Below are 27,778 nucleotides of genomic sequence, written 5' to 3'. Positions count from 1 at the left end.
TTGGTTGCCCTAGTGGATGACCTTCAACGGCATCTGGATCGGGGTGGCTCGGCAGTGCTGATGTTGTTAGACCTGTCGGCTGCGTTCGACACGGTCGACCATCGGCTACTGATGGGCCGCCTTGCCGACGCGGGGATTCAGGGTTTGGCCTTACAGTGGCTTTCCTCTTTCCTGGAAGGTCGGGGACAAAGGGTCGCAATTGGGGGGGAGCTATCCCGGAGGCGCACACTCGATTGTGGGGTGCCCCAAGAGGCGGTTCTCTCCCCGATGCTATTTAACATCTATATGCGGCCTCTTGCCCAGATTGCCCGAAGGTATGGGCTGGGGTGTCACCAGTACGCTGATGACACCCAGCTCTATCTACTGATGGATGACCGGCCGGTCTGTGCCCCGGAAAAATCTTGACCGGGCATTACGGGCCGTGGCTGAGTGGCTCAGACTGAGTGGGCTGAAGCTAAATCCTACGAAGACAGAGGCCCTTTGCTTGGGTCGCCGCGTCCCAGGGGGGGGGGATCCCCCTGCCAGCTTTTGATGGTGCGCCGCTGACGGCGGCGGACAGGGTCAGGAGCTTGGGGGTGCTGTTGGAGCCTTCCTTAAAGATGGAGGCTCAGATAACAGTCGCTGCCAAGTCCGCATTTTTTCATCTTAGGCGGGCAAGGCAGCTGGCCCCCTTCCTGGAGCGCGACGACCTAGCAACAGTGATCCATGCTATGGTCACCTCGAGGTTGGACTACTGCAATGCCCTCTACATGGGGCTGCCCCTGTCCCGGACTCGGAAACTGCAGCTAGTGCAGAATGCCACGGCCCGGCTGTTATTGGGTCTCCCAAAGTGGGGACACATTCGTCCGGGTCTCCGGACTCTGCATTGGCTTCCAGTGATATACCGAGTCCGGTACAAGGTGCTGGTTATTACCTTTAAAGCCCTATATGGCCTGGGACCTGCCTACCTGAAGGACCGTCTCTCCCCACATGTTCCCCAGAGAGCACTGAGGTCAGGAACACAAAATCTCCTCACTATCCCCGGGCCAAAAGAAGCCCGCTTGAAATCCACCAGAGAAAGGGCTTTCTCCATTATGGCCCCCACATGGTGGAATCAGCTGCCGGAGGAGGTGAGGGCCCTGTGGGACCTGGTTCAGTTCCGCAGGGCCTGTAAGACGACCCTCTTCCGGCTAGCTTATACCTAGCTAGGATGAAAACTTGATGTAACTTGGCCAGCCATCTGTTTATATGTAATTGAAATGTTATTGGTTTTTAAGGTTTTAATTGCTTAAATATTTAATTGTTTTTATACTTAAAATTGTTTAATTTTCATGTTTGATCAATTTTGGAAGCCGCCCTGAGCCACTTGTGGGAAGGGCGGGATATAAATCTCGAATAAATAAATAAATAAATAAAGAGTCCGCACACTTCACCACAACAAACTGGCTCTTGATAGAAAGGATAAACAGGATAGAAACCTGGTAAACTAGTCACTAACTGCTGTTAATACACCTATGTCCTTAGTAATGTTTGATTTTTTCCCTCTTCAGTGTTGGATCCAACCATTTTCTCGCCATAAATACCAACAACTGTCCATAACAGTATAATTCCCAGGGTCCTGGGTGGGACGTGCCAAAAAAGTACCTTTTCAGGTTCAGGTATATTGGACTGGGAATATATTGGTAATTCCAATATTCCTGAATTCCAGATACCTGTATGGTAATTGGATTTGGAGGGTCCCCCCCCCATTTCCAGTTTTTTCAGGACCATTATTCTGTATGGGGAATGGCTGGGGAAATGGAACAGTTGTTTTGAAAGATTTCCAGGTGGCCGGGGGAGTTGTTTTTAGAAGAAGAAGATATTGGATTTATATCCCGCCCTCCACTCCGAAGAGTCTCAGAGGGGCTCACAATCTCTTCCCTTCCTCCCCCACAAAAAACACCCTGCGAGGTGGGTGGGGCTGGAGAGGGCTCTCCCAGCAGCTGCCCTTTCAAGGACAACCTCTGCCAGAGCTATGGCTGACCGAAGACCATTTCAGCAGGTGCAAGTGGAGGAGTGGGGAATCAAACCCGGTTTTCCCAGATAAGAGTCCGCACACTTAACCACTACACCAAACTGGCTTTTAGAGGCACAAGCACCACAATCGCAGGGAAGCTGCTGGTGCCTGTCCTTTCAATCAGTGGCTCCCAACCTTTTTGGCACCAGGGACCAGTTTTGTAGCAGACAATTTTTCCACGGACTGTGGGGGGTGGTGCAGGGGTTCTTGCTGCCCCAGGCCACCCTGCTCTCATGTCCCTGCCCCCATGGGGGTCTTTAAATACGGGGGAGACTGGGGCTGCTTCTGGCCACCTCCCCTGGAAGGGGAGGCAGCCTCAGAGCGAGGCCACACTGCCTCTTTCGTCCACCACCGTCTTTGGAGTGAGGCTGTGTGGGTGGGCAAAAGGGGTGGTGGAGCAAGCCTGCTCTCCTCTCTGCCTGGGAAGCAGGGCTTGGAGGAAAGCACACGCCGCTGATCCATCCCACCGCTCTCAGCTTCCCAGATCTGTGACCCAGGAAGCCAAGAGTGCTGTCCCTGTGCAGCCTGGATGCTAACACACCACGGACCAGGACCGGTCCATGGCCTGGGGGTTGGGGACCCCTGCTTTAAATAACCCCCAAGTTTCAAGTCGATTGGACCAAGGAGTGAGTCCAATTTTATGGGCCTCTGAACATTATTTCCAGTGGAAGGGGGGACAGAAAACCCTGCAAGCTGCTTCCAGGGCAACCCCCCCCCATGTCTGCAAGTAGGAATCACTGACAGACAGCGAGTTCAGCAGAACTTCTACAGAACTCAGTAATCCCAGAGGAACCACAAGCCAATGTGTCAAGCCAGAGAACCAAAATCAAACCAGAGAATCTTGCAGTGGAACCTGAAGCGGGGTGGGGGTGGGAGGTTCAAGCCCATTACAACCAGTGTACAGACTGCTATGGAAGTGTCAAACTCATTTTGTTATGAGGGCCGAATCTGACATAAAGGAGACCTTGTCTGGCTGGGCCATGTGTGTTCCTATTTAAAGATTAGGTAGCAAAGATACAAACTTCATAAAGGACACAAACACAAATATATTTCCTAAAAAACTTAAAACATGCTAAAAGCATTATCACTTGTTGGTCTTAAAGGTGCTTTCTTTGTATTTCTCCCACGGGATCCAGGGAACTGGGCAAAGGAAGCTCTGGCTCTTTCCTTCCTTCCCCAGGGGACTGGGGGGGGGGGGAGCCTCAGCAAATAGAAGGAAGAGAGGCTTCACTCAGTATCTCTGCTGTGCGATTGAGGGAGCCTGGCAAAGCAAGCTATTCCTCCTCCTTCCTCCCCAAGGGAGGAGCCTCAGCCAATGGAGAAAATAGAAGTTTTGCTCTGCAGTTCCTGTGCAATTGAGGGAGCCTTGCAAAGCAAGCTGTTATACAGAAAGGAGAAAGAAGGAAGCAGATGACAGTCAGTTGCTCAGGGGCCTGATAGGAGCCCTCCGAGGGCCTGATTTGGCCCCCAGGTCAGATGTTTGACACCCCGGCTTTGCAGAACGAAGTGTCACTCTGGCAATGTGAGCTTAAAAGACTGGCCTCCCTAAAAAAGCAGTGTGCCAACCAAAGCTGGCTATACAAGCTTGAGCAAACACGGGTGGAGGACTCACATGTCCAGGCAGAGGTTTTTTTTTACCATCACCTGAAAGCTACTACAGTTGGGGCACCCAAACGCATGCCACAGAACCCATCTGAACAGATCAACCGTTGGCTGGGGAAAAGCCCGGCTATCAAGCCTTGTTTTGCATACATGGCAACACGCTCCAATATTTATCTCTCTGCAAAAAGAAAAATCTGTCACCTAATTTGACTGCCATTTACAAAAAAACCAAACAAGCCCGACGCCCCCACAAGCGTTTGCAGCCCACAGACCTTCGCCTACTCATCCTTCCAGGAATGAAAGTGGGTGGGGCTTCCTGACTCCGCGAGCGTGCACCAGCGAATGGAGCCCTTCTTTGCCGAGGGGCATGCCGGGTCTGGTAATCTTTCGAGCCTCCTGCCTGCTGCGCTACCGAGCGCAAGGACTACGAGTCCCAGAAGGCGCCGCAGTGGTTAGCTTGAGCTGCTTTTTCCTCGGTGCCTGGGTTTTAATCACACTTGGGAGTGGTGAAGCTGGAAGGAGCTGGAGGGAGTGAGACGTAATTCCTGGCAGGGCGCACGTCTAACTTGTTCGCTTGGGCTTTTTTGCAGTCTGGTGGGGAAAAGAAACTGGTGAGTTTTAGGCACTTAGAGGGGAAAGTCCCCGTTGATCCGAGGGTGCCCGACCAACAAACGGTTCTATAGAACCGATAGCGCATTAGGAGAGCCAGTTTGGCGTAGTGGTTAAGTGTGCGGACTCTTATCTGGGAGAACCGGGTTTGATTCCCCCTCCTCCACTTGCACCTGCTAGCATGGCCTTGGGTCAGCCATAGCTCTGGCAGAGGTTGTCCTTGAAAGGGCAGCTGCTGTGAGAGTCCTCTCCAGCCCCACCCACCTCACAGGGTGTCTGTTGTGGGGGGAGAAGATATAGGAGATTGTAAACCGCTCTGAGTCTCTGATTCAGAGAGAAGGGCGGGGTATAAGTCTATGGTCTTCTTCTTCTTAGGTAACGGTTCCATAGAACTGGTGCGAACCTGCTGAATCCCACCACCCCTTGGTGATTGTGGACAAACCACTCTGCCTCACCCCTTGCAGACTGGAGGCAGTAGCGCTGTCCTGCCCAGGGCTTTTTTTGTAGCAGGAACTTCTTTGCATCTTAGGCCACACACCCCTGATGTAGCCAATCCTCCTGGAGCTTACAGTAGGCTCTGTGATAAGAGCCCTGTAAGCTCTTGGAGGACTGGCGACATGGGGGGGGGGGTCCTAATATGCAAAGGAGTTCCTGCTACAAAAAAGCCTTCATCCTGCCTAACTGGATTGTTGACCAGATTGCTGTGATAGGGTTGTCAGCCTTCAGCTGACACCTGGAGATCTCCCACTATCACAATTGTTCCCTGGACGACCAAGATCAGCTCTCCTGGAGAAAATGGCTGCTTTGGCTGACATTAAACCCTGTCCTCCTCAAACCCCATCTTCCCAGGCTCCGCCCTTCTCATATCTCCAGGTGACAACTCTGTGCTGTAGTCATATACATTGGGGTGGCCAACGGTAGCTCTCCAGATGTTTTTTGCCTACAACTCCCATCAGCCCCAGCCATTGGCCATGCTGGCTAGGACTGATGGAAGTTGTAGGCAAAAAACATCTGGAGAGCTACCGCTGGCCACCCCTGATATACATGAAGATCTTTAAACATCGGACAAGAAGTCCCAGTGTTATGTACTACAGATTCAGAATGTAGAAAGATGTGGGTGGTTGAACACAAAGACTATGGCTGTGATATAATCTTTCCCCACCTACCTCGCAGGGTTGTTGTGAGGATACAGTGGCAAGGGGAGAGCCATGAAGGCCCACTCTGAGCTCCTTGGAGAAACCTGAACCCCAGTCAGAGAGGCAGGGGCCAATGTAGCCCTACATGAGCAGTACCACAAAAAGTATTTTAATTGTTATTTTATTGTTTTAAATTGTAACCTTAAAATTGTTTTTGAATTGACTGTTATCTGCTTTGAGTCTACATGTGGAGAGGGTGGGATAGAAATCTAAAGTAATAAATAAAATAAATGTATACTATTTTTAGGTGCAGCACTGGCATTGAAGTTGCCCTGATCTTTCCCCCCTTGGGCTTTTTACAGTGACTCACCTTTGGTTCTGTTCTCTTAACCTCTTGCAGTCTCAGTAAGAAATCTTTCCGCCAGGGCTACTGCCTGGGCACAGGTCTTGGGGTCATGTTCCCTTACCCAGCTCTGCATTTCCGAGGGAAAGATGTTCAAGAACTGCTCCAAGATCAGCACCTCCAGGATCTGCTCTTTGGTGCAGCTTTGTGGTTTCAACCATTCGTAACAAAGTTCTCGGAGATGGCTAAAGACCTCCTGGGGTCCCTCTGCCTTCTGGTAGCAGAACCGCCTGAAGTGAAAGCGCCAGATCTCTGAGCTGAAAGGTTTCTCCTCCTCATCCTCTAGAATTTCTTCCTTCACTTTCACAGGAAGATCCAGGCTGTTGCAGGCTTCTTGTGCTTCGTAGTTAGGGAGGGATTTTGTCACACAGTCCCCTGTCAGGAGCTGGCTGGACAGAGTTATTCCCTTGAGGGAGGCCACAAGTTCCTTACTGTCCTTCCCTGGTGTGGGCTTAGGGGCCTGTGGGTTTTGGAATCCTGTCTTAGGGGATTTTGCTGCCTTCAGGAGCTCCTGCCATTGGGCTTCCCAACACTGCTGTGGCCCATCCTCAGCCTCCTGTTTCACTTCCTGTGGGCTCTCAGATACTCTCTCCCCCTTCCAGTTTGGACCGCACAGGCGTCTCTCCCAAGTAGCTCCAACTTCTCCTCTTCTTTGTGTCCTGTTGGGCTTTGTCCCTCCATTTTTATTCCTGGCTCTTGTTCCTAGGCTGGAAACTCAACAGCTGCCAAGTGAAAGCCAGTGTGGTATAGTGATTTGAGATTTTACGACTTGAAGAGAACTGGGTTCAAATCCTCACTTGGGCAAGGGCGACCATGGGTCAGCCACATTCTCAAACTACCTTGTTCACTGTGAGGATATGAGGGGGAGAACCTGAAACATCACCCCTAAGTACATGAGGTGAAGGGTGGGATCTAAATGAATGAGGTCGCTGCCTAGCAAATCTACTCACAGCAATAACTGTTTCTGGCTACATTAAGGGTCAAAGTGAAGAAGGGATCCACTCATATGTACACATCCAGTGATGACTTGAAGCAAGGGAAGAGTCTATTTTTAAATAAAAAGGGAGTAAGGGAACTAAATTCTATTTCCCCTATTCTACCTCACTGTGGCCTTTGTGGTTATTTTCTTGCAGCTCTTTTCTGGATTTTAAACTGGAAGTGAGGTCGACTGGGAAGGAAATGGAGGGATCCATTCAGCCATCCTTCACATATATCAACAGTCTGGTTGCGCTCCAGAGTATTGGCTGCTTTCTGAGCACACAACTCCCCTCCCTTGCATGTTTCTGTTTTATTTTAGGGAGTGGGATATTTTTCGGGTGGGATGCACTAAGCAGCTGTCGCCACTGAGATCATCTGCGTAGACATCTGGGGATTTTCCATTAGTAACCTTTGCTCGCTCATTCTGCTCCAATTCTCTGCTCTCTTTATGCTTTTCCCTTCCCTCTACAACTTTCTCAGGTTGCTTCTGGAAAAAAGAGCTGACTGCTGCTTGTAAATCCTGCAGTAGCATAGTTTCTAAACTAATTATCTCTTTTTTGCCTAGTGCCTGCATGGGCATACATGGATATTTGGAGGATAATTTAAATTATAACTGGTTTCATGAGGACTGCCAGTCTTCAGTTGCTCCAGAGATAATCTGTCAGGGTCAGGTCAACATACTTTGACTCACTCCTCTCTAAACAGTAGTAGATCTCAGCTTTATGAGACAGTATCTTAGGAAAGCAGTCCTCCCCCCCCCCCCCCCTCTCACCACACATTATAGCAAATATAAGGCTATCTTCAGACATGGGTAGTTCAGGTTTTTAAAAGACCTTTCATTTAGTGACCAGAACAAGGAAAAACACTGAGATGATAGGGGCAGATTGAACAGTTTCAGAAAATTCCAGTATGATCATTAGAAAATCTTTTAATAATGTCTCTGTGGCTGCAAATATCATTTGTTGAGGTGACTGAAGCAAAGCTATGAGCTGCATTTTTTAAAAATAGTATATTTCCAAACATGAATCAGGGTTGCCAATCCCCAGTTGAGCAAAAAAAATCAAAGGTACATAACCTACTGTGAAAACCAGCTTCTGTTATTAAATTATACAAGGTCCACAAAAATAAACACAAATTCCACCATCATAAATTACAAAACAACTATAACTTTTAGTCCTTAATAGAAAAGGAAGGAATAGCACCAAGAGTCTTTCTTTTCATCCTATGGTAAAACTTCCCATCTCATTCCATGAAATCCTGGTGTAGTACTCCAGATGCTTAATGTCTGTTCAAGGATGCAGCCAATAATCCAAGTTTCCAAGGACAAGGTCGTACTAAACCCTTGTTTCGCATGAGCTTCTTCAAGCTGCAACAATCCTCTTAGCAATTTCTCTTAAGTGTTAGGCCAAACAGCTAGCATATTTGACAAGCAAGTTCTCCTTCCCATCATTTTTGTTGGCCAGGTGAGAAACTAGAGCAGGGGAGGCCAAATCTGCTTAATGGAAGAGCCTCATAGAATAAATATTAGATGGTTGAGAGCTGCAAGACATGAACATCAGGGGAAAGAAAGAAAGAAAGAAAGAAAGAAAGAAAGAAAGAAAGAAAGAAAGAAAGAAAGAAAGAAAGGAAGGAAGGAAGGAAGGAAGGAAGGAAGGAAGGAAGGAAGGAAGGAAGGAAGGAAGGAAGGAAGGAAGGAAGGAAGGAAGGAAGGAAGGAAGGAAGGTAGGTGGGGAGAGGAGGGAGAGAGAGGTGGAAGGACTGAAAAAGCGATTTAAAGAAAGAAATGCCTTTTCCAAGCCAGCCAATGTGCTGGGGGTGCTTCAAAAGCCACACAATATGTATGAAAGCCCCATGTGGCTCCCAAGCTGCAATTTGGCCACCCCTGGTGTATACTATATAATTTTTAATGCATGGCTCTCTAATTTTTAATGCATGGCTCTCTAATTTGTAACCCTGCTTTAGTCACTGTTGGTCGCTTGTTGTTGTTATGTATAGGTGTAAAATGTGTAATTTCCTTTGAGTCTCAGCAAGAAAGGCATACAATAAGTAGTATAAGCAAACCAACAAGCCTGGTTTGGAATTGGTGGTAACATGCTATTCAATAAATCATTGGGCTGGCCAAAGGAGCCAGCTCTCAATATCTTAAATAAATGTTGTTCAGTTTTTCAACTTTCTTTTAAAAGAAGGGTATATGAATGTACACATGCACCACAGCATCTGATTTGATGTATGACCTGTGCTCTGGAAAAGTTCTGTTAAAACAGAATATGGAGAAACTGTTTTTCAATGGCTAAGGTGTCAGACAAGGAAGTATTTAATCTCCCTATTGGTTCAATCTATATTCAGAACATATCATTAAGGAAAGCTGGATTAGATTTAGATGAAAGTGGAGTTAAAATTGGTATAGGGGACATTAACAATATTTTGTAGAAAAAGAGGTGTTGGAACTCATTAGCACAACATTTACATATGCCACACATCCCTGACATCACCGGAAGGTGGACTAAATTCTATCGCTCAGCATCTAAAATGCTTCTTGATTTACAATTGTCCTAATTAAACCTGACTCCCATTATACTTTTTAAATTACTGTCTCCTGTGTGGCCCCAGTGGCATGATGAAGATTTCCATCAGTCTGCTCTATATGTTTTGGTTACTTTCCCATTTTTTTGTGTGGGGGAAAATATTAAAAGTTTGTCACATCTTAGAGTTTAGCAAAATTCTCTCAGGGGGGTTGAACAATGGAGCCCAGAAGCAGGGGTTTTTTTTGGTGGTGGTGGGGGGGTTAAGAAAGAAAGCGCAATAAACTTTAGAGGTTCTGGAGCTCCACTCCTGTGAGCTCCTGGCCAAAACGAGGCCTGACAATATGAGATATGCAGATGACATCACATTACTGGCATAAAATAATGAAAACTTGAAATGACTACTGATGAAGACTAAAGGAGAAAATGCCAAAGTAGGAACTAGAACATCAAGAAGACAAAAGTACGGTAATTACTAGGGAACAACACTTCTTCTAAGCTATGGAGTCTTTAGAGCAAAAATTCTACTTTGTGAACTAACGGCATTAAAGTTGTGAACAAAGGGTTTGACTACTGCATAAATTAGTTTGCTCTGGGGCCCTGATTCCTGAGCTAAGACAAAAATGTGTGAGGTGGAGGCTAAAAAATTGTGAGCTAGCTCACACTAACTCAGTTTAGAGGGGACACTGCTGGGGAATCATACAACCTTAAGGTTGATAATGAAGAAAATGAAATTGTTTGAGATTGTTTCTTTCTTGGTTCAATCATCAACCGAAGGGGAGACTGCAACCCAGAAATCAGAAGGAGACTGAGACTAGGAACAGAAGCCATGAAGAAGTGAGAAAAATAGGGTTGCCAGCCTCCAGGTGGGGCCTGGAGATCACCTGCTTTTACAGATCTCCATCTGCAGAGATCAGCTCCCCTGGAGAAATGGCTGCTTTGAAGGGTGGACTCAGTGGCACTGTACCATGCGGAGGACCCTCCCCCACTCCAAACCCCACCATTTCCCAGATCCACCCCAAAGTCTCCAGGTATTTTCCAACATCAACTTGGCAATCCTAGGTGACTGTAAGATCAATATATGAGCAATATATGGACATTATGCACCAGGACTGGGACAGTATGTGCTTTTGCATTTGTTTGGAGTCATGGTTGTATATAATAGCAGTGTGGTTTTGAAAAAGGCCATTTGTATACTCTTGGGCTATATTGGTAGGAAAGATATTTTTTCTAGGGTGCAGTTATTATATACAAAATTATAAAAATCTAAAAAATCATCACACAGCCATATTGTTATAGTGCTTTGTTTTGCTTTTCATGGTGGGTTTTGGTTTTTTCGTTTGCCAGTGTTGGCATGGACGCTAGCCAATAGATACTAGTACCCATAACCAGGGTTGCCAGCTTTGGGTTCGGAAATACCTGGAGATTTTAGGGCTGGAGTTTGAGGAGGGGATGGAGCACAGCAGAGTACAATGCCATAGTGTTTACCCTCCAAAGCTGCCATTTTCTCCAGGAGAACTGACCTCAGTTGTTTGGAGAACAATTGGAATAATAGGATGGCAACCCTACCCATAATGCAACTGGCATCAGAGGAGAAATCTGCTTATTGCACTATTCCACCCCCCTTGAAAATTGCACATATTGTATCTACCCTCCCAGCTCTGCTCTATATGGGCTGAGCCTCACATTTATCAGACACTTTACTGATTTTGCTAACACAAATTCCACTGTATGTGTAGTGTATCACAATGGACAGATCCACACTGCTTTGTCTTGGCATTGTCTACTCACTTATTTGCACAAACCAGTTTATCCCAAATTTCTATGGGAATTTATTCATACACGGGCACAAAAAGGGAACCTGTATCATGCTAGGATTCCCAGGTCCAACTCAGGAAATAATTGGGGACTTTGGAGGAGAAGCCTGGAGACTTTCTGTGATGTTCTTGGAGACGAGTCGTGGAGAAGGCAACTTGATTTATTACTAGCGCATCACAGAACAGAACAGAGAACACGTGGCTGGGACCTGCTTTATATACATGTACCCGGAACAACCTCCCAAGCTGGCCAGTCCAATCCTGGCCAGTCAAACTTCCCACCACTGATGGTAATTAGCGGGGCCTTCTGCGCTCTACGTGGAATCGCCTGGGGACTTCCCCCCAGTCGCCTCTGCTGCATGGCTGCGTGGTGTTAGTTTTCAACACAATACACTACACTCCTCCCCCCCCCCCTAGTTAATGTACATAGTCCTGCAGGTAGGCGGGAGCCCGGCGCTCCCGCGTTGATCGCCTAGGGGTTGCTTGTGGTGTCGCAGCAGCCCCCATGACTGGCGTCTCCCCTGGGGGTGGCTCCTCCAATGGCTGTCGGTCTGGCTCCCCAGGTTGCTCTGGCGCTGCCGGTCTCGGGGGATCGTACGATGGCAGGGACGGTTCCAATGCGGCCGCATCTGGAGGGCCCGTTGTTGGCTCTTCCCCGGCCCCTGTTGGTTCCTCCGGCACGGTGCAGCAGTGCAGCTGATCGATGTGCCGTCTTAGAATCTGCCCCCCTTCTGTCGATACCTCGTACGACCGGGACCCTGTTACCCTCACCACCACTCTGGACCACTTGCAAAGTTCTTCGCGAACAGTGGATCTCCCGGAAAGAACCCCCGCACCGCTTCCCTGATTTCGGGGGAGCCGCGGAGGTCCGTGGCCCTGTCTGGGTTGAGCCGGTCGAGCCGGGTTGTTAGCTTCCTCCCCATGAGCAGCTCTGCGGGGCTGGACCCTGTTACCATGTTGGGGGTGATTCTGTTATGGAACAGGAAGGCTGCCAGGCGGTGGTCCCAGTCCCCTTGTACGATGCAACCCAGGGCCTCTTTGGTCGTTCTCACCATGCGCTCTGCCTGACCGTTGGTGGCGGGGTGGAAGGGGGCTGACCTTATGTGGTGGATGAGGTACCGGTCAATGAACTCCCAGAATTCCTGGGAGGTGAAAGCCGTACCGTTGTCTGTCACCAATGTGTCGGGGATCCCGTGTGTGCTAAAAACCCTCCTCAAGGCCTTGACCGCAGCCGCCATGGAGGTGGATGCTACAGGGATCACCTCGAGCCATTTTGTGTAAGCATCAACTAGTATGAAGAAAATCTGCCCCTGGTAGGGCCCGGCAAAATCTAGGTGCAGGCGGGACCACGGCCGCTGGTTCGATTCCCAGCGATGGACTGGTGCGCTGGGCGGATCGGGGCGGGATTCCTGGCAAGGCTGGCACCTTCTTACCCACCCCTCGATCTCCTCATCCATGCCCGGCCCCCATACATAGCTGCGGGCCAGTGCTTTCATTCTTACTATCCCCGGGTGGGTTTCATGTAGAGCCTCGAGGACCTGTTTGCGCATGGGGGGCGGCACCAGCACCCTGCTCCCCCAGAGTATGCACCCCTTGTGTGAGGATAGCTCGTCATTGCGGGTCGTGTAGGGTTGGAATTCCCTGTCTACCTTACCCATTGGCCATCCCCTTCCCACCCAGTCCTGAACTCTCGCAAGGATTCGGTCCTTGCCCGTAGCCTGAGCCACCTCCTCGGCGTGTAGGGGCCGCTCGGGCAGCGACTCTATTAGCATCACCATGTGGGCTGGGGCTGGGTCGGGGTCAGTCGAGGGAAGCGGCAGGCGGCTAAGCGTGTCTGCGTGGCCCATGGCTTTGCCTGGGCGATGTACTAGGGCGTATGTATATGAATTTAAAAATTGGTTCCACCTCAATACCCGCTGGGACAGGATTTGTGGGGTCTGGCGATCTGGCGTGAGGAGACCTAGGAGTGGCTTGTGGTCAGTGGCAATGGTGAAACGCCGCCCATATAAATAATCATTAAATTTGTGCACCCCCGCCACGATTGCCAGAGTCCCCTTATCGATCTGTGCGTAATTGCGCTTGGCGGGGGTCAGGGTCCTTGAGTAATACGCCACAGGAACCTCTCTCCCATCCGGGAGTTGGTGCCCCAGGACTGCGCCCACCCCGTATGGAGAGGCGTCGCACACCAAAATCAGCGGTAGGGCTTCGTCGAAGTGGTGGAGCACAGCGTTTGAGACCAAGAGGTCCTTCACCACCTGGAACGCGGCGGCTTGTCACTTGCCCCACACCCAAGGGGCTTGTTTGTCCAGCAGCCGGTGGAGTGGTTCCGCAATGGCCGCTTTGTGTGGCAAGAACGCGTGATAGAAATTCAGCAATCCTAAGAAGCTTTGTAATTCTGCCTTGCATGTGGGGGCCGGGGCTTGTACGATGGCTCTGGTTTTGTCTTCTGTCGGGTGAATCCCTGCCGCGTCCACTGCAAACCCCAGGAACTCCACCCGCGGTACTCCCAGCAAGCATTTTTCTCTCTTGACCTTCAGCCCTGCCGCTTGGAAACAGCATAGTACTTCCCTTAGGCGGCTGCTGAACTCCTTGGGGTCCGGGGCAGCGATTAAAACATCATCGAAAAATGGTTGGACTCCGGGGATCCCTTTAAGAAGAGAGTCCATTATGCTCTGAAAGATCCCCGGGGCTACGCTGACCCCAAATTGTAGCCTCCGCACCCTGAAGGCTCCCTGGTGTGTCACTATTGTCTGGGCCTCGGCCGTTTTGGCGTCTACAGGTAGCTGCTGGTAGGCTTGTGCCAGATCCAGCTTCCCAAAAATCTTGGACCCGGCCAGGGCTGCCAGTATGTGGCTGACCACCGGGACGGGGTAGGGGTTGTCTTGGAGTGCCTTGTTGATTGTGCACTTGTAGTCTGCACAAATCCGCACGTCTCCATTTGGCTTAACCGGGGTAACGATGGGGGTTTCCCACGCCGCGTAAGCCACTGGTTCTAAGACTCCCTGGGCTGTGAGGCGGTCCAGTTCCGCCTCAATTTTAGGTTTCAAGGCAAACGGGACCCTCCTCGCCTTGAGCCGGATTGGCCTGACCGTGGGATCGAGCGGTAGGGAGATGGGTGGCCCTTTGTAGCTCCCCAGGGACCCGTCGAAAACTGCGGGGAACTCGCTGCACACATCCCCAAACCCACTTGTTTGTACTTGTTCCACCCCCTCCAACCGGATCCCCAGTGGTCAGAAGCAGGCCAGCCCCAGCAGGGTGGTTAGTTGACGCTTGACCACCAGAATGTCCAGTGGTCCCTTAAAAGCCCCTCTCTCTACCCGCACCCGGGCCCACCCTGCCACATGTACCGGGTTTTTTTGGAAGTCCCGCAGGATAAAATCCACTGGCCTCAGTTGGAGGTGGCGGCGGGGGCACAGTTTCCTTAGGGTTTCCTCCGAGATTATGGAGATGGAGGAACCCGAGTCCACTTCCATGAGGCACGGAACCCCCTCGATGCGGATCGACATTTTGACCTTGTCGGGGGCTGCGAGGGGCAAGTTCAGTACCTGCAGGCTTGTTGACGCAGTTGTGTGGGTCTCCGTCGACTCGTGGTGGGTGGTCTGTCTCCTGCGGCCGGTCTTGGCCCGACAAGCCCGCGCGATGTGGCCCGTTTTCCCGCAGCTTCGGCAGTCCAAGTTGCGGTACGGGCAGTCCCGCCTCTCGTGGGGGTCGCCGCAGCTTGCGCATCAGGTGGTAGAGGGCTTGTCCGGTGCTCGTAGTCTTGGGGTGGCTCTCGGGTCTGCTCCTTGTGGCCACCGCAGCTGGAACACCTCTTCGTCCTCTTGGTCAGCCAGCACCATCTCGTCATGGTGGACCGCCTCGCCACGTGGCTGGCTGTATGCCTTGGTGGCCCTCTCGAAAGCTGTCGCCTCGTTGAAGGCTTGTTGGAGGGTGAGCTCTTCTTGGCGAAGAGCTTTTGTCGCAATCTTTCGTCGCGGAGGCCCCAGATGAAACGGTCCCGCAGGGTCTCCTCCCGCTTGTCAAAACTGCAGTTCCCTGCGATCTGGTGGAGAGCAGCCAGGTAGACTGCCGCCGTCTCCCCAGTCTTCTGATCCCTCTTGTGGAAGAGGAATCGGCGGGCGATGATGGACGGTTGGGGCGAGAAGTGGCCCGTGAGGAGTCTGACGACCTCCCCGTACGTCCTCTCGGTCAGCTTCGCCGGAGCGGAGAGGCCGCGTGCGATCTCGAAGGTCTCTTCCCCACAGACGCTCAACAGGACGCCCTTCATCTGGTTGTCGTCTGTGATCATGTTGGCCCTCAGGTAGCATTCGACCCGTTTGGTGTACGTCTCCCACCTCTCCGGGTGGGCCGGGTTGAACTCTGCAAGGTGGCCCGTTGTTACACTGGAGTTTGCCATGGTGGCGGGCATCTCGGTTCCTTGCGGTTCTGCGCCTTCCTCGTCCCCAGCCAGGTTAGCAGCTTCCCCCAGGGGAAAACCTTCCTAGCTGCATCCCATCCTCGTCACCAGTGTGATGTTCTTGGAGACGAGACGTGGAGAAGGCAACTTGATTTATTACTAGCGCATCACAGAACAGAACAGAGAACACGTGGCCGGGACCCGCTTTATATACATGTACCCGGAACAACCTCCCAAGCTGGCCAGTCCAATCCTGGCCAGTCAAACTTCCCGCCACTGATGGTAATTGGCGGGGCCTTCCGCGCGCTACGTGGAGTCGCCTGGGGACTTCCCCCCCAGTCACCTCTGCTGCGTGGCCGCGTGGTGTTAGGTTTCAACACAATACACTACACTTTCCCACTCCCTAAAATAAATAAATAAATAAAAATACAGCCGTGTAGTTCACCTGAATACAGTCTTAATTTCCTCATCCTCTTTTTTGCCTTCAAAGGGTTCCCAAGAGCAGCTCCATTTCTATACTACAACAGGTCCCTTGGTAGCCTTTGGTAGCATTACCAAGCATGGCTTTATTAAGGGACACAGGGCTTTTTTGGTAGAAAAGACCCAGCAGGAACCCATTGGCCAAATAGGCCACATTTCATTACATCACCATTGTTTCACACAGGACTTTTTGTAGAAAACCCCCCAGCAGGCACTCATTTGCATATTAGAATCTGTTTACTCATCATGGCTGGTAGCCACTTGTAGGCTTACTGATCCAGGCAGTTTCCATGGCTACAGCTTGAGGCATGTCACAAAAAGGTGCACTCCCTGTCTCCTAAGGGTCACATTGCAGCAAAACTACAGGGGCATTCCGGCAAGCTGGATTGGCTAGAGAAAGAGAAGGAGGAGGAAGGAACAAGCCTCATTAGAGAGCTGTAAATGCTTTCCCTGATCAAGGGAGCTGGAGGCAGGGTTGCCAATCTCCAGGTGGGGGCAGGAGATCCCCCGGTTTGGAGGCCCTCCCCCCCGCTTCAGGGTCGTCAGAAAGCGGGGGAGGGGAGGGAAATGTCTGCTGGGAACTCTGTTATTCCCTATGGAGATTTATTCCCATAGAAAATAATGGAGAATTGATCCGTGGGTATCTGGGACTCTGGGGGGGGGGCTGTTTTTTGAGGTAGAGGCGCCAAATTTTCAGCACAGCATCTAGTACCTCTCCCCAAAATACCCTCCAAATTTCAAAAAGATTGGACCAGGGGGTCCAATTCTATGAGCCCCAAAAGAAGGTGCCCCTATCCTTCATTATTTTCTATGGAAGGAAGGCATTGGAAAAGTGTTCTGTCTCTTTAAATGTGATGGCCAGAACTCCCTTGGAGTTCAGTTATGCTTGTCACACCCTTGTTCCTGGCTCCACCCCTAATGTCTCCTGGCTCCTCCCCCAAAGTCCCCAGGTATTTCTTAAATTGGACTTGGCAACCCTAGCTGGAGGTGTATTAAGTGGTCTGCCAAAGGGTAGGCCAGTAGGCCCCTAGCGTTTCCCCTTCAAAGCAGTTCATCTTCTCTTGATCTCACACCGGTAGCACCAATCCACGGACCTTCACCTTAGCAGTCTCTTCTTTGGCTATTTCCTTCTGATCAGATGCCATCCTGTGTCCTTGTGCCCTCCTCCGACTGGTCTAAATTTGGGGTTCAATTCCAAAGATACTTTCGGAATTCCTGAGTTCTTTATCAATTAGTTCCTTTGAAACCCTGGCCCTTGGCTTCAAAATCCGCTCAGACTAGTATTGAAGACATCCAGAGTGGAACCGGTGGGACCCTCTGAAGTTCCAATGAAAATGGATCTCTCCTCTCCCCCTCAATCAAACACCGCTCCCTGGGAACCGTTTGGGGTTGGATCTGGTGGGCATGCCAAGCCTTGAAGATCTGCCTGGGTAAAAATGGGTATATTATTTTAAAACAGCCAGCCACAAGACTGACTTTTGGACAGTCCCTCTAATCAAGCAATTTCATCCGCTGGGCACACTAGAGAGGACCTTTTGGGTGGCAGCCCCCAAGGTTAGGGAATGTCCTCTGCACAAAGATGTTTCTTGCCCCCTCGCTTTCAACTTTTAAGAGGCACCTGGAAAGGTTTTCTTGAGGACTGTGTTTGAATAATTTGGCTTCTTATTCATTGGCAACCCTAACTGCAAGCACACTCCTCTTCTTCCTTCTTAGGGGTGGGTTTCTTTTTGCAAAAAAGAGAGGGGGTTGCTACAGTGGTCAAGTTTGATTTTGCTTTTTGAGGGAGTCTTCCATTCATAAATCAACAATCATTTTTTACAGTTATTACAGTGTGAAAACTGATGGATTGCTCTTTCCCCACCTTTGGGAGAAATGAGCCTTTTGGGGTGCCTCTAGAATGGGAACCCCTGGTCAAATCTTGGGGGTTATGTAGCGAAGATGCAGCCCTTGCAGCTGCCCTGCAAATTTGGGGCCTCTACCTCAATCCCCCTCCCCTCCAGCCGCACTTCATTATATCCTGTTTTGTCATTGGCTTCAGTGGCCCGTAGGGAATAATGAAGAGATAGGGGCACCCTCTTTGGGTGCCCACAGAATTGGACCCTTTGGTCCAATCTTTTTGAAACTTTGGGGTTCTGTAGGAGAGTGACTCCTGAAGCTTCCCTGAAAATTTAGAGCCTCTACCTCAAAACCCCTGCCCCCCCAGCTGCACTTCATTATATCCTATTTTGCTATTGATTTCAATGACCCTTAGGGTATAATGGGGCCAAATGGCTGCCGTATTTCAGCAGCAATTCCTGGCTGCAGTATATGGCTCTGAATCAGATCAGAGAATCTAATTCGGCTCTATACTGCTTTAATACAGCCGAATCAGCTGTTTTTCAGGGGTGTATTCGGTTCCGCCAAAGCAAATGCACACCCCTAGCTGAGAGAGCTCTTACAGCAGCTGCCCTTTCAAGGACAACTCCTACGAAAGCTATGGCTGACCCAAGGCCATTCCAGCAGGTGCAAGTGGAGGAGGGAGGAATCAAACCCGGTTTTCCCAGATAAGAGTCCGCACACTTCATCACTACACCAAACTGGCTCTCAAAGCAAAACTAAAGGTATCGAAATATATGCAGAAATCAGGGGCCAGAACCAATGGGAAGGGGTTTTTTTTTTTAAACCTCTTCATTTATTTCATTTATACTTCAGCTTTCTCCCCAGTAAGGACCCAAAGTGGATTGCATCATTCCCCTCTCCTCTATTTTATCCTTACAACAATTCTGTGAGGGATTCGTTAGGCTGAGAATGTGTTGCAGGCCTGAGAGCACCCAGGAAGCATCTATGGAAGAGTGGGGATGCGAACCTGGGTCTCCCAGATCCTAGTCTGACAGTGTAACCACTACACAACACTGGCTTTCTTTACTCAGACTGTTAGCTTTTGAGTTTCACCTTCTCTGTTCCAATATTTGGAACTGAAACATAGGAAGAAATCTGCCTCTTTCAATAGTTCCTGAATACCTCATCAAGATGTCAGAAGCATACCCTCACCTCATCCTTCTCAAAATCTAATATATCATGACAGATTAAGTGGTAGTCCCGTAACAAAATGCCATTACTGGGTGCTTTAAAATAGACAGCTGTTTTTCTGAACAACTTCACTTAGAGAACATGAAGACTAGTGCTATATTGTGAACAAATCACAGCAGAAAGGGGTGCTCATTGGACCATGAAGCAGCACATGTCCTCTCGAAGGGCAGAGTTCCCTAAATGTAGGGGTATATGGCATGTGGTGGTCCATATTGCTTTTTGAGGTGTAGAGGGCAAGCAATCAAAATAATTCCTTATTCAAATCTCCTTTGAAATACAGGCTTCTAGGTGCCACCCCAATTGGAAGCTTGTGGCGCCGGAAGCAGTGTTTGAACTGGGCAGCACTGCATGTCTTCTTGAAGGGGACAGTGTCCCGAGATGGGGATGTGTCACTTGGGGTGGTCCAAACACTGTTTTGTGGTACAGCCTGGCCCCAGTGTCTGCCTCTTTGAGTCTAGTGGCACCTTTAAGACAACAAAGTTTAATTCTGGATATAAGTTTTCATGTGCACACACTCTCCAGGTACACAAAAGCTGAAATCTTTAAGATTTAAAACAATTCCAATGGAGAATTCTTTTTATTTATTAAAACACTGGTCTCCTGCATTTTTTTGCTATTGCTGTTGAAGCTGGGTCGGTTGGTGGCTTTCAGTTCAAACAGATGAAGTAAGCATTTAATGTTGAGAAGCAGTAAGAACATAAGAGAAGCCATGTTGGATCAGGGCAATGGCCCATTCATTCTTAAACTCCATGTCACACAGCAGCCCAAACCCAGGTGCCATCAGATCCACCACTGGGGATAGAACTCCAGAAGCCCTCCCACTGTTGTGCCCCAAGCACCAAGAAGTCAGAGCACCAGTGCCTGAAACATAGCACTCCCTCTATGCCTTGTGGCTGGCTAATAGCCACTCATGGAGCTCTGCGCTATATTCTTTATACAATAAAAGTCCTTTCATGGTGGCAAAATGGAGCACCCTGAGTGGTTGGGACTGTGCTGCGTAAACCTTTGGCCCATCAAACCATCAACCAAGGTCTTTTGTCTTCCATTGGCTGAGGACTGAGGCACTGCTTCATAGAGGAGACAGAGGGAGGAGAGAAACTGCCACAGAAAGCCATCTTTCAGTTGGCTGAGGGCTCTTGGGTCTTCCTGATGAGTGTATAAAAGGAAGAAAAGCAGCGGAGTCCCTCTGTTTGCTTGGAGTAATACTCCACCCCTTAGGCTGCTCTGCTTTTGTTTTCCTGTTAGTCTGAACGGGCTGGTTGAAATACCTGATGGTTATATTTAGCAGCTCCAGTGAGTCAGTTGCCCCAGTGAGATCACAAAAGTATGTGCATGCTGTGTTTATTTGGCTGCTTTGTCAGAGTGTGTGTGTGTGTGTGTGCATGTTCACTTTCATTTAGTGGAAGTGCAGCCATCTTCTGGGGTACAGGAAAATGAAGACTGTATTCAGGGGAACTGCACTGCTGTATTTTTATTCATGCTTTTTGGAGGAATGGAAAAGTCTCCTGGCTCCACCCCCAAAGTCTCCCAAGTCCACCCCAAAGTCCCCAGGTATTATCTGAGTTGGACTTGGCAACCCTACAACCAGGACTTGAATTCAACAGGAGCTCACAGGAGCGCAGGTCTTGAACCTTTCTGAGGGTTCCCCCTTCTCCTCCCCACCTACCTATCTTGTCCACTGAATAGTAGGTGCAGCTGTATAACAAGCCCTGGATGAGCTCCACCACCTATTTTTCTACAAAACAACCCCTGCCTACAACCAAGCTTGGTTCTATAGTTAAAGGGTAGGGGAGGGCCTTTTCAGGCCTATTTTGTCCCTTGAGGGAAAGTCCTGACTAGGGTTGTCTGCTCCTGGTTGGGAAAATCCTGGAGATTTTGTGGTAGAGTCTATGGAAGCCACCAGATCAATATAATATACAGTCCACCCTCCAAAGCACTTATTTTCTCTGGGGGGAAAGAGATCTATTGTCTGGATTTCAGTTGTGATACCAGGAGATCTTTTGCCTCCACCTGGAGGATTTCTACTCCTAGGTCTGGCAGCACCTCTGGGCAACTTGATGCCACCTGACTGGCATGACTTAACTAGGTCCGGCTGCTTGCTTCTGTTCAGCAGCAGCCCCCCTATGACAGCCACTATGACATGGCAGTCAGTGTTTCAGAGCAGGGTCTGCCAGACCCAGGTTCCTGTTGCAGAAGCTGACTGGGTGATTTTGGACCACCCACATATTTTCAGCCTAACTTACCTCACAGGGTTGTTGTGTGGATCAAAAGGAGGAGAGGAAAATTATGTAAGCTGCTTTGGTCCCCACTGCAGAGCAAGACTGCCCTTTTCCTAGGCTGAAGGGAGTGGGGAGGAGATGGAAAGCAATCTACCCCCATCCCATTTGCCCCCTATCCCTTCTTACTCAATCTACCCCCCTTCTCTCATAATCTACCCCATATTTCCCCACGCTTCTGGAATGATGCACTCCCAGGGAGCAGCCTGGGCCTACTGAACTGGGAGTGGTGGTGGTAGAAAAAGCTCAGCGGGAACTCATTTGAATACTAGGCCACACCCCTGTTGTCATCATTGTTTCACATGGGCTTTTAGTACAAGCAGGAACTCATTTGCATATTAGCCCTGGAATGAGAATAGCATTCAAACAGACAAAAACGCTGGTCTAAATAATAGGTGCATGAAAAAGCATTTTATGGCCCAGTTTGTTGCCACGGGAGTAAACATCTTTAAAAGGGGATTAGACAGATTGATGAAGGATAAGTCTATCAATGGCAACTAGCCATGGTGGCTGAGGGGAACCTCCACATTCAGAGGCACTAATCCTCTAAATCCCGGAGCCAGGAGGCAACACCAGGGGAAGGCCTCAGGCTCTGTGCTGAGGTGGGGCCTGGAGATGTCCTGCTTTTACAACTGATCTCCAGCTGGCAGAGATCAGCTTCCCTGGAGCAAATGGATGCTTTGAAGAGTGGCCTCTATGGCATTGTACTATGCTGAGGCCCCACCCTCCCCAAACCCCACCTGCTCCTGGATCCGCTCTTAAAGTATCCAGGCAATTCCCAACACAGACCTGGCAACGCTATTGGCCATCCAGAGGAACTGATTGACCACTGAGTGAGACAGGATGCTGGACTAGATGGACCATTGCTCTGATTCAGTTGGACTTCTTATATACTCATTTTCCTACCTGGCCATAGAAACAAGCATGTCACTTTCATTTCTTTCCCCTCCTGGATGCTCACATGGTTAACTAGTATGGCAGTTTTACAGTATACTCCATGACTCTCCATCAACCCAGCTGCAGGAAGGGCCTGTGGTTCAGTGGTTAGAGCCCGTTTTGCATGCAGAAAGTTCTAGGTTCAATCCCTGGAATTACCAATGTCAAAAAATCTTAGGCTGGGAAAGACATCTCTCTGTCCAAAACCAGTAGAAACACTTGCTTTACATGCAGAAAGCCCCCCCCCCCCCAAGTTTGATCTCTAGTGTTAGGAAAGAACTTTTTCTGCCTGAGATTCTAGAGAAGAGGATGTCTGACTTCATTCCTGGGCTAAAAGTTGCACATAAACTCTGCCAAGGAATAGTAACACAAGGTACAGATAGCAATAGGCAACAGACCTTGGTTCCAGCTCCTCCTGAGAATATGTGGCTACTGGGGACTGGAAGGTTTAATATCATAAAGTTCCTTCCTCAATCAGGGCTTTGGTACGAGGGCTTATCACAAGCCCCATTCACATGTTACTGTGAATGCACATACATCCTGCATACATTTGTTTGTAAGGAAGAGCCAATGTGCATTCACTATACAAATCAGGAACCAGAACCTGCATAAATGTGTGGTTCCAATCACTCATTGAATGTGATGTGAGAATCACTCAATGCATGTATAAAGAAAAATCAAATGTACACTGTACACAGATTATATATGTGTTCACTGTAGCCTTATCTTGGGGAAGGGGCACAGAGCATACAATTGATTCTATCTATCATGCTTCTAGAACATCAGATTTCCTTCTCCTTCCTATCTATTTCATTAGTTTGGTTTTTTCCAAATCAGGAAATGGCACCATAAAAAAAACATGAGGCTGGACTATGGACAGTGAGAAAAGTTCCCAAAAAATGCAGGCGCATAGCAGAATTAACTCCACTATCCTTATTAAAATACAATGCATCAACATTACTAGGCTAGGTTTTAAATATAATTTTAAAAGTATTTTTAGCTGCTGCAAAGGGCTAGATGACCAATGACAGTTACTACCAGCTCTGTAATTCTATGGCCATTTGCCTCTGAAATTGCATTAGATTCTCTGGTGGTTACTATGTGGAGCGGAAGATTCAACCCCTGATGGAAAAGTTCAGAAATTCTTTCTCCAGCAAAATTATCCGGTCATTAGTGGCACAAGACCCAAACCTGCACCTGTAGTCAGGAAAAAATTATTGCTCCCACATGCTTCTGTTTATAGATACATCATATGGAGCAATCTCTGACCACAGGTCATTTCCCACTATCTGAGCTCTTGCACAATGGCTCTCCTGTGTGGGTTCTCCTCTATCAGCAGATGTGAGCACCATCTGTGACTTCTGCACTCAAACAGCTCATTTGCACTTTTTCACTCTTGTGTGGATTCTCTCATGCTTAATAAGGTTTGATCGCCAACTGAAACACTTCCCACAATAAGTGCATTTATATGGTTTCTCCCCAGTGTGGATTTGTTGATGCTGGAGGAGGTCAGAGCCCCGGCCAAAACATTTCCCACACTCAGAGCATTTGTATGGCTTTCCTCTTTTCAGGATTCTCTGATGTCTGAGAAGGTCAGAGCGGTGGCCGAAGCTTTTCCCACAGTCTGAGCATTTGTAAGGTTTTTCTCCGGTGTGAGTCCTCTCATGTGCCAAAAGGCCTGAGCTCTGACTGAAGCTTTTCCCACACTCTGTGCATGTATATGGTTTCTCCCCTGTGTGGGTTCTCAAATGTCTAACAAGAGCTGTGCGTTCACAAAAGCTTTTCCCACACTCTGTGCACCGATATGGTTTTTCTCCTGTGTGGGTTCTCTCATGGGCCAGAAGTCCTGAGCTTTGACTAAAACTCTTCCCACACTCTGTGCATCTATATGGTTTCTCTCCTGTGTGAGTCCTCTCATGTGCTGAAAGGCCTGACCGCCGATGGAAGTTCTTCCCACAATCCAGACATACAAATGGCTTCTCACCAGTATGGGATCTTTCGTGCGCCACAAGGGCTGAACTCTGACTGAAACATTTCCCACACTCTCCACATTTATAGGGCTTCTCTCCTGTGTGAATTCTCTCATGCGTAGTAAGGTGAGACTTTCGGCTGAAGCTTTTACCACATTCTGCACAGTTATAGGGTTTCTCTCCTGTGTGAGTCCTCTCATGGGCAATGAGGTGAGACTTCCGGCTGAAGCTTTTGCCACACTCTGGACAGCCATAGGGTTTCTCTCCAGTATGGAGCCTCCTATGCCTGTACAGGCTAGAGCTCTGCTTGAAAGTTTTCCCACAGTCCATACACATCTTCAGTCCTCCATAGTTGTAGATTCTCGCCCGCATTCTGGGTTCCTTCCGCTCCCAGCTGTCCACCTTGTATGGTGGAACAGGAATGTCCATTCTCTTCTTTTGGTAGCTTCCCTCAAGTTTGCCTGATGCCTGGTGATTGCTGGATGTCTCTCCCATCTCATCAAACTGAGAAATGGCCCACTTGTCTTCTCCTAAGGATGCTTCATTTAGTTCCTCCAGCTCAGAGCCTTCCTGTGGAAGGTGAGCCTCCTCACTTTCGCTCACCTGACCATCATCTACGGGGATGAAAAGAAAAGCTTATATTAATTGAGGTAGGAAGAGAAACAATAACTCCCACGTGGGAGATTAAATAATGAAGGTATAACATGGGGCCTAATTCCATCTGGAGCAACACTACTAACTCAGAAGCTTGGGAATTACACGTGGCTTTTGACAGGCCACTTGTGGTTCTTCTGAGCGCGGTTCCCCAATGAGGCACTTGCCCTATTCCTGGAAAGGCCAGTGGGGATTGTGTTTGGCACGTGGTTTCTACCGTGAAAAAGCCACCATTGGAGGAAAAGGTAAACTGTGAGCTTCCCTGAGTTGCAGGCCTCAAGCCAGGGATGGAAGTAAATATGATTATTCTGATTGAAGATAATTGTAAATGTGCCCTGACCTGAGTGACCCAAGCTAACCTGGTCTTGTAAATTCTCAGAAACTAAGCAGGGTTAGTACTTGGATGGGAAATCACCTGGGAAATCCATGGCTGCTACATAGAGATGGGCAATGACAAACCACCTCTGAATGTCTTTTTTACCTTGAAACCCCTACAGGATTGCGGTAAATTGGCTTACAGCAACTGTGGTTCTCTGTGAGCCACAGGGTGAGTATCTCTGGTTTAGAGAGTCTGAACCAAAGAAATTCCATATTGGCACCAGCGTTCCCTCTAAGCTGAGTTAGTGTGAGTTATCTCACAGTTTTTTAGCCCCCAGCTCACACATTTTTGTCTTAGCTTAGGAAGGATAGACCCAGAGCAAACTTATTTATGCAGTAGCTCACAACTTTAATGCCAATAGCTCATGAAGTAGAATTTTTGCTCACAAGACTCCACAGCTTAGAGCAGGGGTAGCCAAACTGTGGCTCAGGAGCCAAATGTGGCTCTTTCACACATATTGTATGGCTCTCAAAGCCCCCACTGCCCCATCAGTGTTTCTATCTTTAAATCTCTTCGCCAAGCCAGTCGGTAGCTTGGAGAATGCATTTAAAATTAAAGTTGCTTTCTTTCCACCTCTCCCTTCCACCTCCCTCCCTCCTTCCCTTTCTCCCTCCCTCCCTGTATTGTGGCTCTCAAACACCTGATGTTCATGTCTTGCAGCTCTCAGATATCTGATGTTTTTTCTATGTGGCTCTTACATAAAGCAAGTTTGGCCGCCTCTGTCTTAGAGGGAGTATTGATTGGGACCTAGTGGTATACTTGGCAAGGTCACCATCTCAAAAAGAGATCTCATAAGGCTGGAAAAGATGCAGAGAAAGACAATCAAAATGGTCAAGTCAAAACACCTTACCTGCAAGCACAGGGCAAAAAGTACATGGGTGTTCAGTATAGACAAGAGGGGAAAGAAGAGGGCATGACAGAAATTGAAGGAGCCATGGCAGAAGAGGGCATTAAAAAAATTATGCAAGCTGTAGAGAATTTATTTCTCCATCTTCCCATAAACATTAGAATGTGAATGCCTCTCAGTTATAGATTCAAGAATGGAATGTCTTTCAGTGATGCAGTAAATTTAAGACAGACAAAAATGTTTAAACACAACATATAATTAACTTATGGCACTCACTGCATGCAGTGATGGCCTCTCATTGGTGGTGGCAGGGCCGGTGCGTGGGAGTAGGCAAAGTAGGCAGTCACCTAGGGCACCACCTGGCCTAGGAGGCATCACTGAGTGTCCCTTCCCCGACGTATGATTCTGGCTCCTGACCACTGTCACCTTGTCCTCTCCCAACCCCAAGCTGCCCTCAACAAAGCCAAGCCATCCCCCTCTCCCCGATGTGTGACTTGGCCTCCCACCTCATCCTATCCCAGCTTCCTGGCATGGCTAGCAAGCACTTATTCTCACAACTTTTTAAATAACTTATCATATTTTTTATAAAAAAAATTAAAAATGTAAAAAGTTTCAAATTTGGCGCTCTTCATTTTCCCTATATTTTTTAATAATGGGGGGGAGGAGGGGTGCTAGTGGGTGAGTCACCTAGGGTGCCAGAAAGCCTAGCACTGGCCCTGGGGGGGGAAGCGCCATCAAATCACAACTGACTTACAGTGATCCCATAGGGTTTTAAAGGCAAGATACTTAAAAGGTGGTTTACCATGCATACCTCTGTCTTGGCCCCATATTCCTTGGAAGTCTCCCATCCAAATACTAGCCCTGCTTAGCTTCTGAGAGCTGATGAAATTGGCTTTAAAAGGAGATTAGACAATTCCAGGAGAAGAAATCTGTCAGTAGCCAAGATGGCCAGAGGAAACCTCAGTTGCCAGAAAGAATAGACATCTGGATACCATTTTGCTCTTTAGCAAAAACAGCAGAAGGCCCTCTGGCTAACCACTGCGGGTAAACAGATGCTGGACTAGATGGATCCTGGCTCTGATCTTTCTTAAACCCTTGCTAAGATTCTTAAGGCGTACAGTAGGCCATCTGGATAGCATGTGGGACTCAAGACTCCTCATTTCAGAGGCTAATGCTTACCCAGTGAGATGGTGTCCTCATCTTCCTCCTGTTTAAAGCTCTGTTCCTGTTCCACGTCTGATGGAGCCTGCTCCATATCAGACAGGTTCATGGCCGCTGCCTGTGCAACAAAGCAGAGGATCAGAAAGTTTAGAGATAGGAATTGTTACAGGGGTACCAGCAGATGTTCAAACACTGCTGTTGAGCCACCTGAGCAGAAGGAGATGCAGCTTTCCAGAAGTGGGGGGCAGACCCTGCCCACAGTAACCCCAGAGGTTATACCTTTCCAAGCCAAGTGAAGTCATTAAGCTTAGAAAGGGATAACTCCACTTAAAACAGCACTGTTAGCACTGTGGGCATCAAATATGGATGGAAGCTTCAAAGAGGACAGGAAAGTTTCTAGTCACAATGACTGAGCCCCCACTTAGCAAGCTTGTCAGTTTGTATCTGGGCTGTACCACCCCAGGGCACACGTAGAAATTCACATGCCTGAATGTTTGTCCATTTTTTT

General features: G+C 48.8%; 1 protein-coding gene across 1 annotated transcript in view; it reads right to left on the bottom strand.

Annotated features, from left to right (window-relative positions):
- The window catches only part of LOC132571772 (uncharacterized), a 165,207-nt gene that overhangs the window by 125,646 nt on the left and 11,783 nt on the right, over positions 1 to 27,778 (bottom strand). Inside the window, exons 4-10 of the mRNA XM_060238564.1 lie at positions 27,289 to 27,388; positions 23,637 to 24,843; positions 14,648 to 14,886; positions 12,779 to 12,969; positions 11,529 to 11,945; positions 5,850 to 6,245; positions 5,413 to 5,486 (exon numbers count right to left, since the gene is read on the bottom strand). Of these exons, the coding sequence (XP_060094547.1) occupies positions 5,413 to 5,486; positions 5,850 to 6,245; positions 11,529 to 11,945; positions 12,779 to 12,969; positions 14,648 to 14,886; positions 23,637 to 24,843; positions 27,289 to 27,388 (2,624 nt within the window). The remainder of the gene's footprint in view (positions 1 to 5,412; positions 5,487 to 5,849; positions 6,246 to 11,528; positions 11,946 to 12,778; positions 12,970 to 14,647; positions 14,887 to 23,636; positions 24,844 to 27,288; positions 27,389 to 27,778) is intronic.

The sequence above is a fragment of the Heteronotia binoei genome, chromosome 5, assembly GCF_032191835.1.
Source record: "Heteronotia binoei isolate CCM8104 ecotype False Entrance Well chromosome 5, APGP_CSIRO_Hbin_v1, whole genome shotgun sequence".
NCBI lineage: Eukaryota > Metazoa > Chordata > Lepidosauria > Squamata > Gekkonidae > Heteronotia > Heteronotia binoei.
Note: the sequence above shows the minus strand (reverse complement) of the source record. Positions and strands in the feature narration are given on the sequence as shown.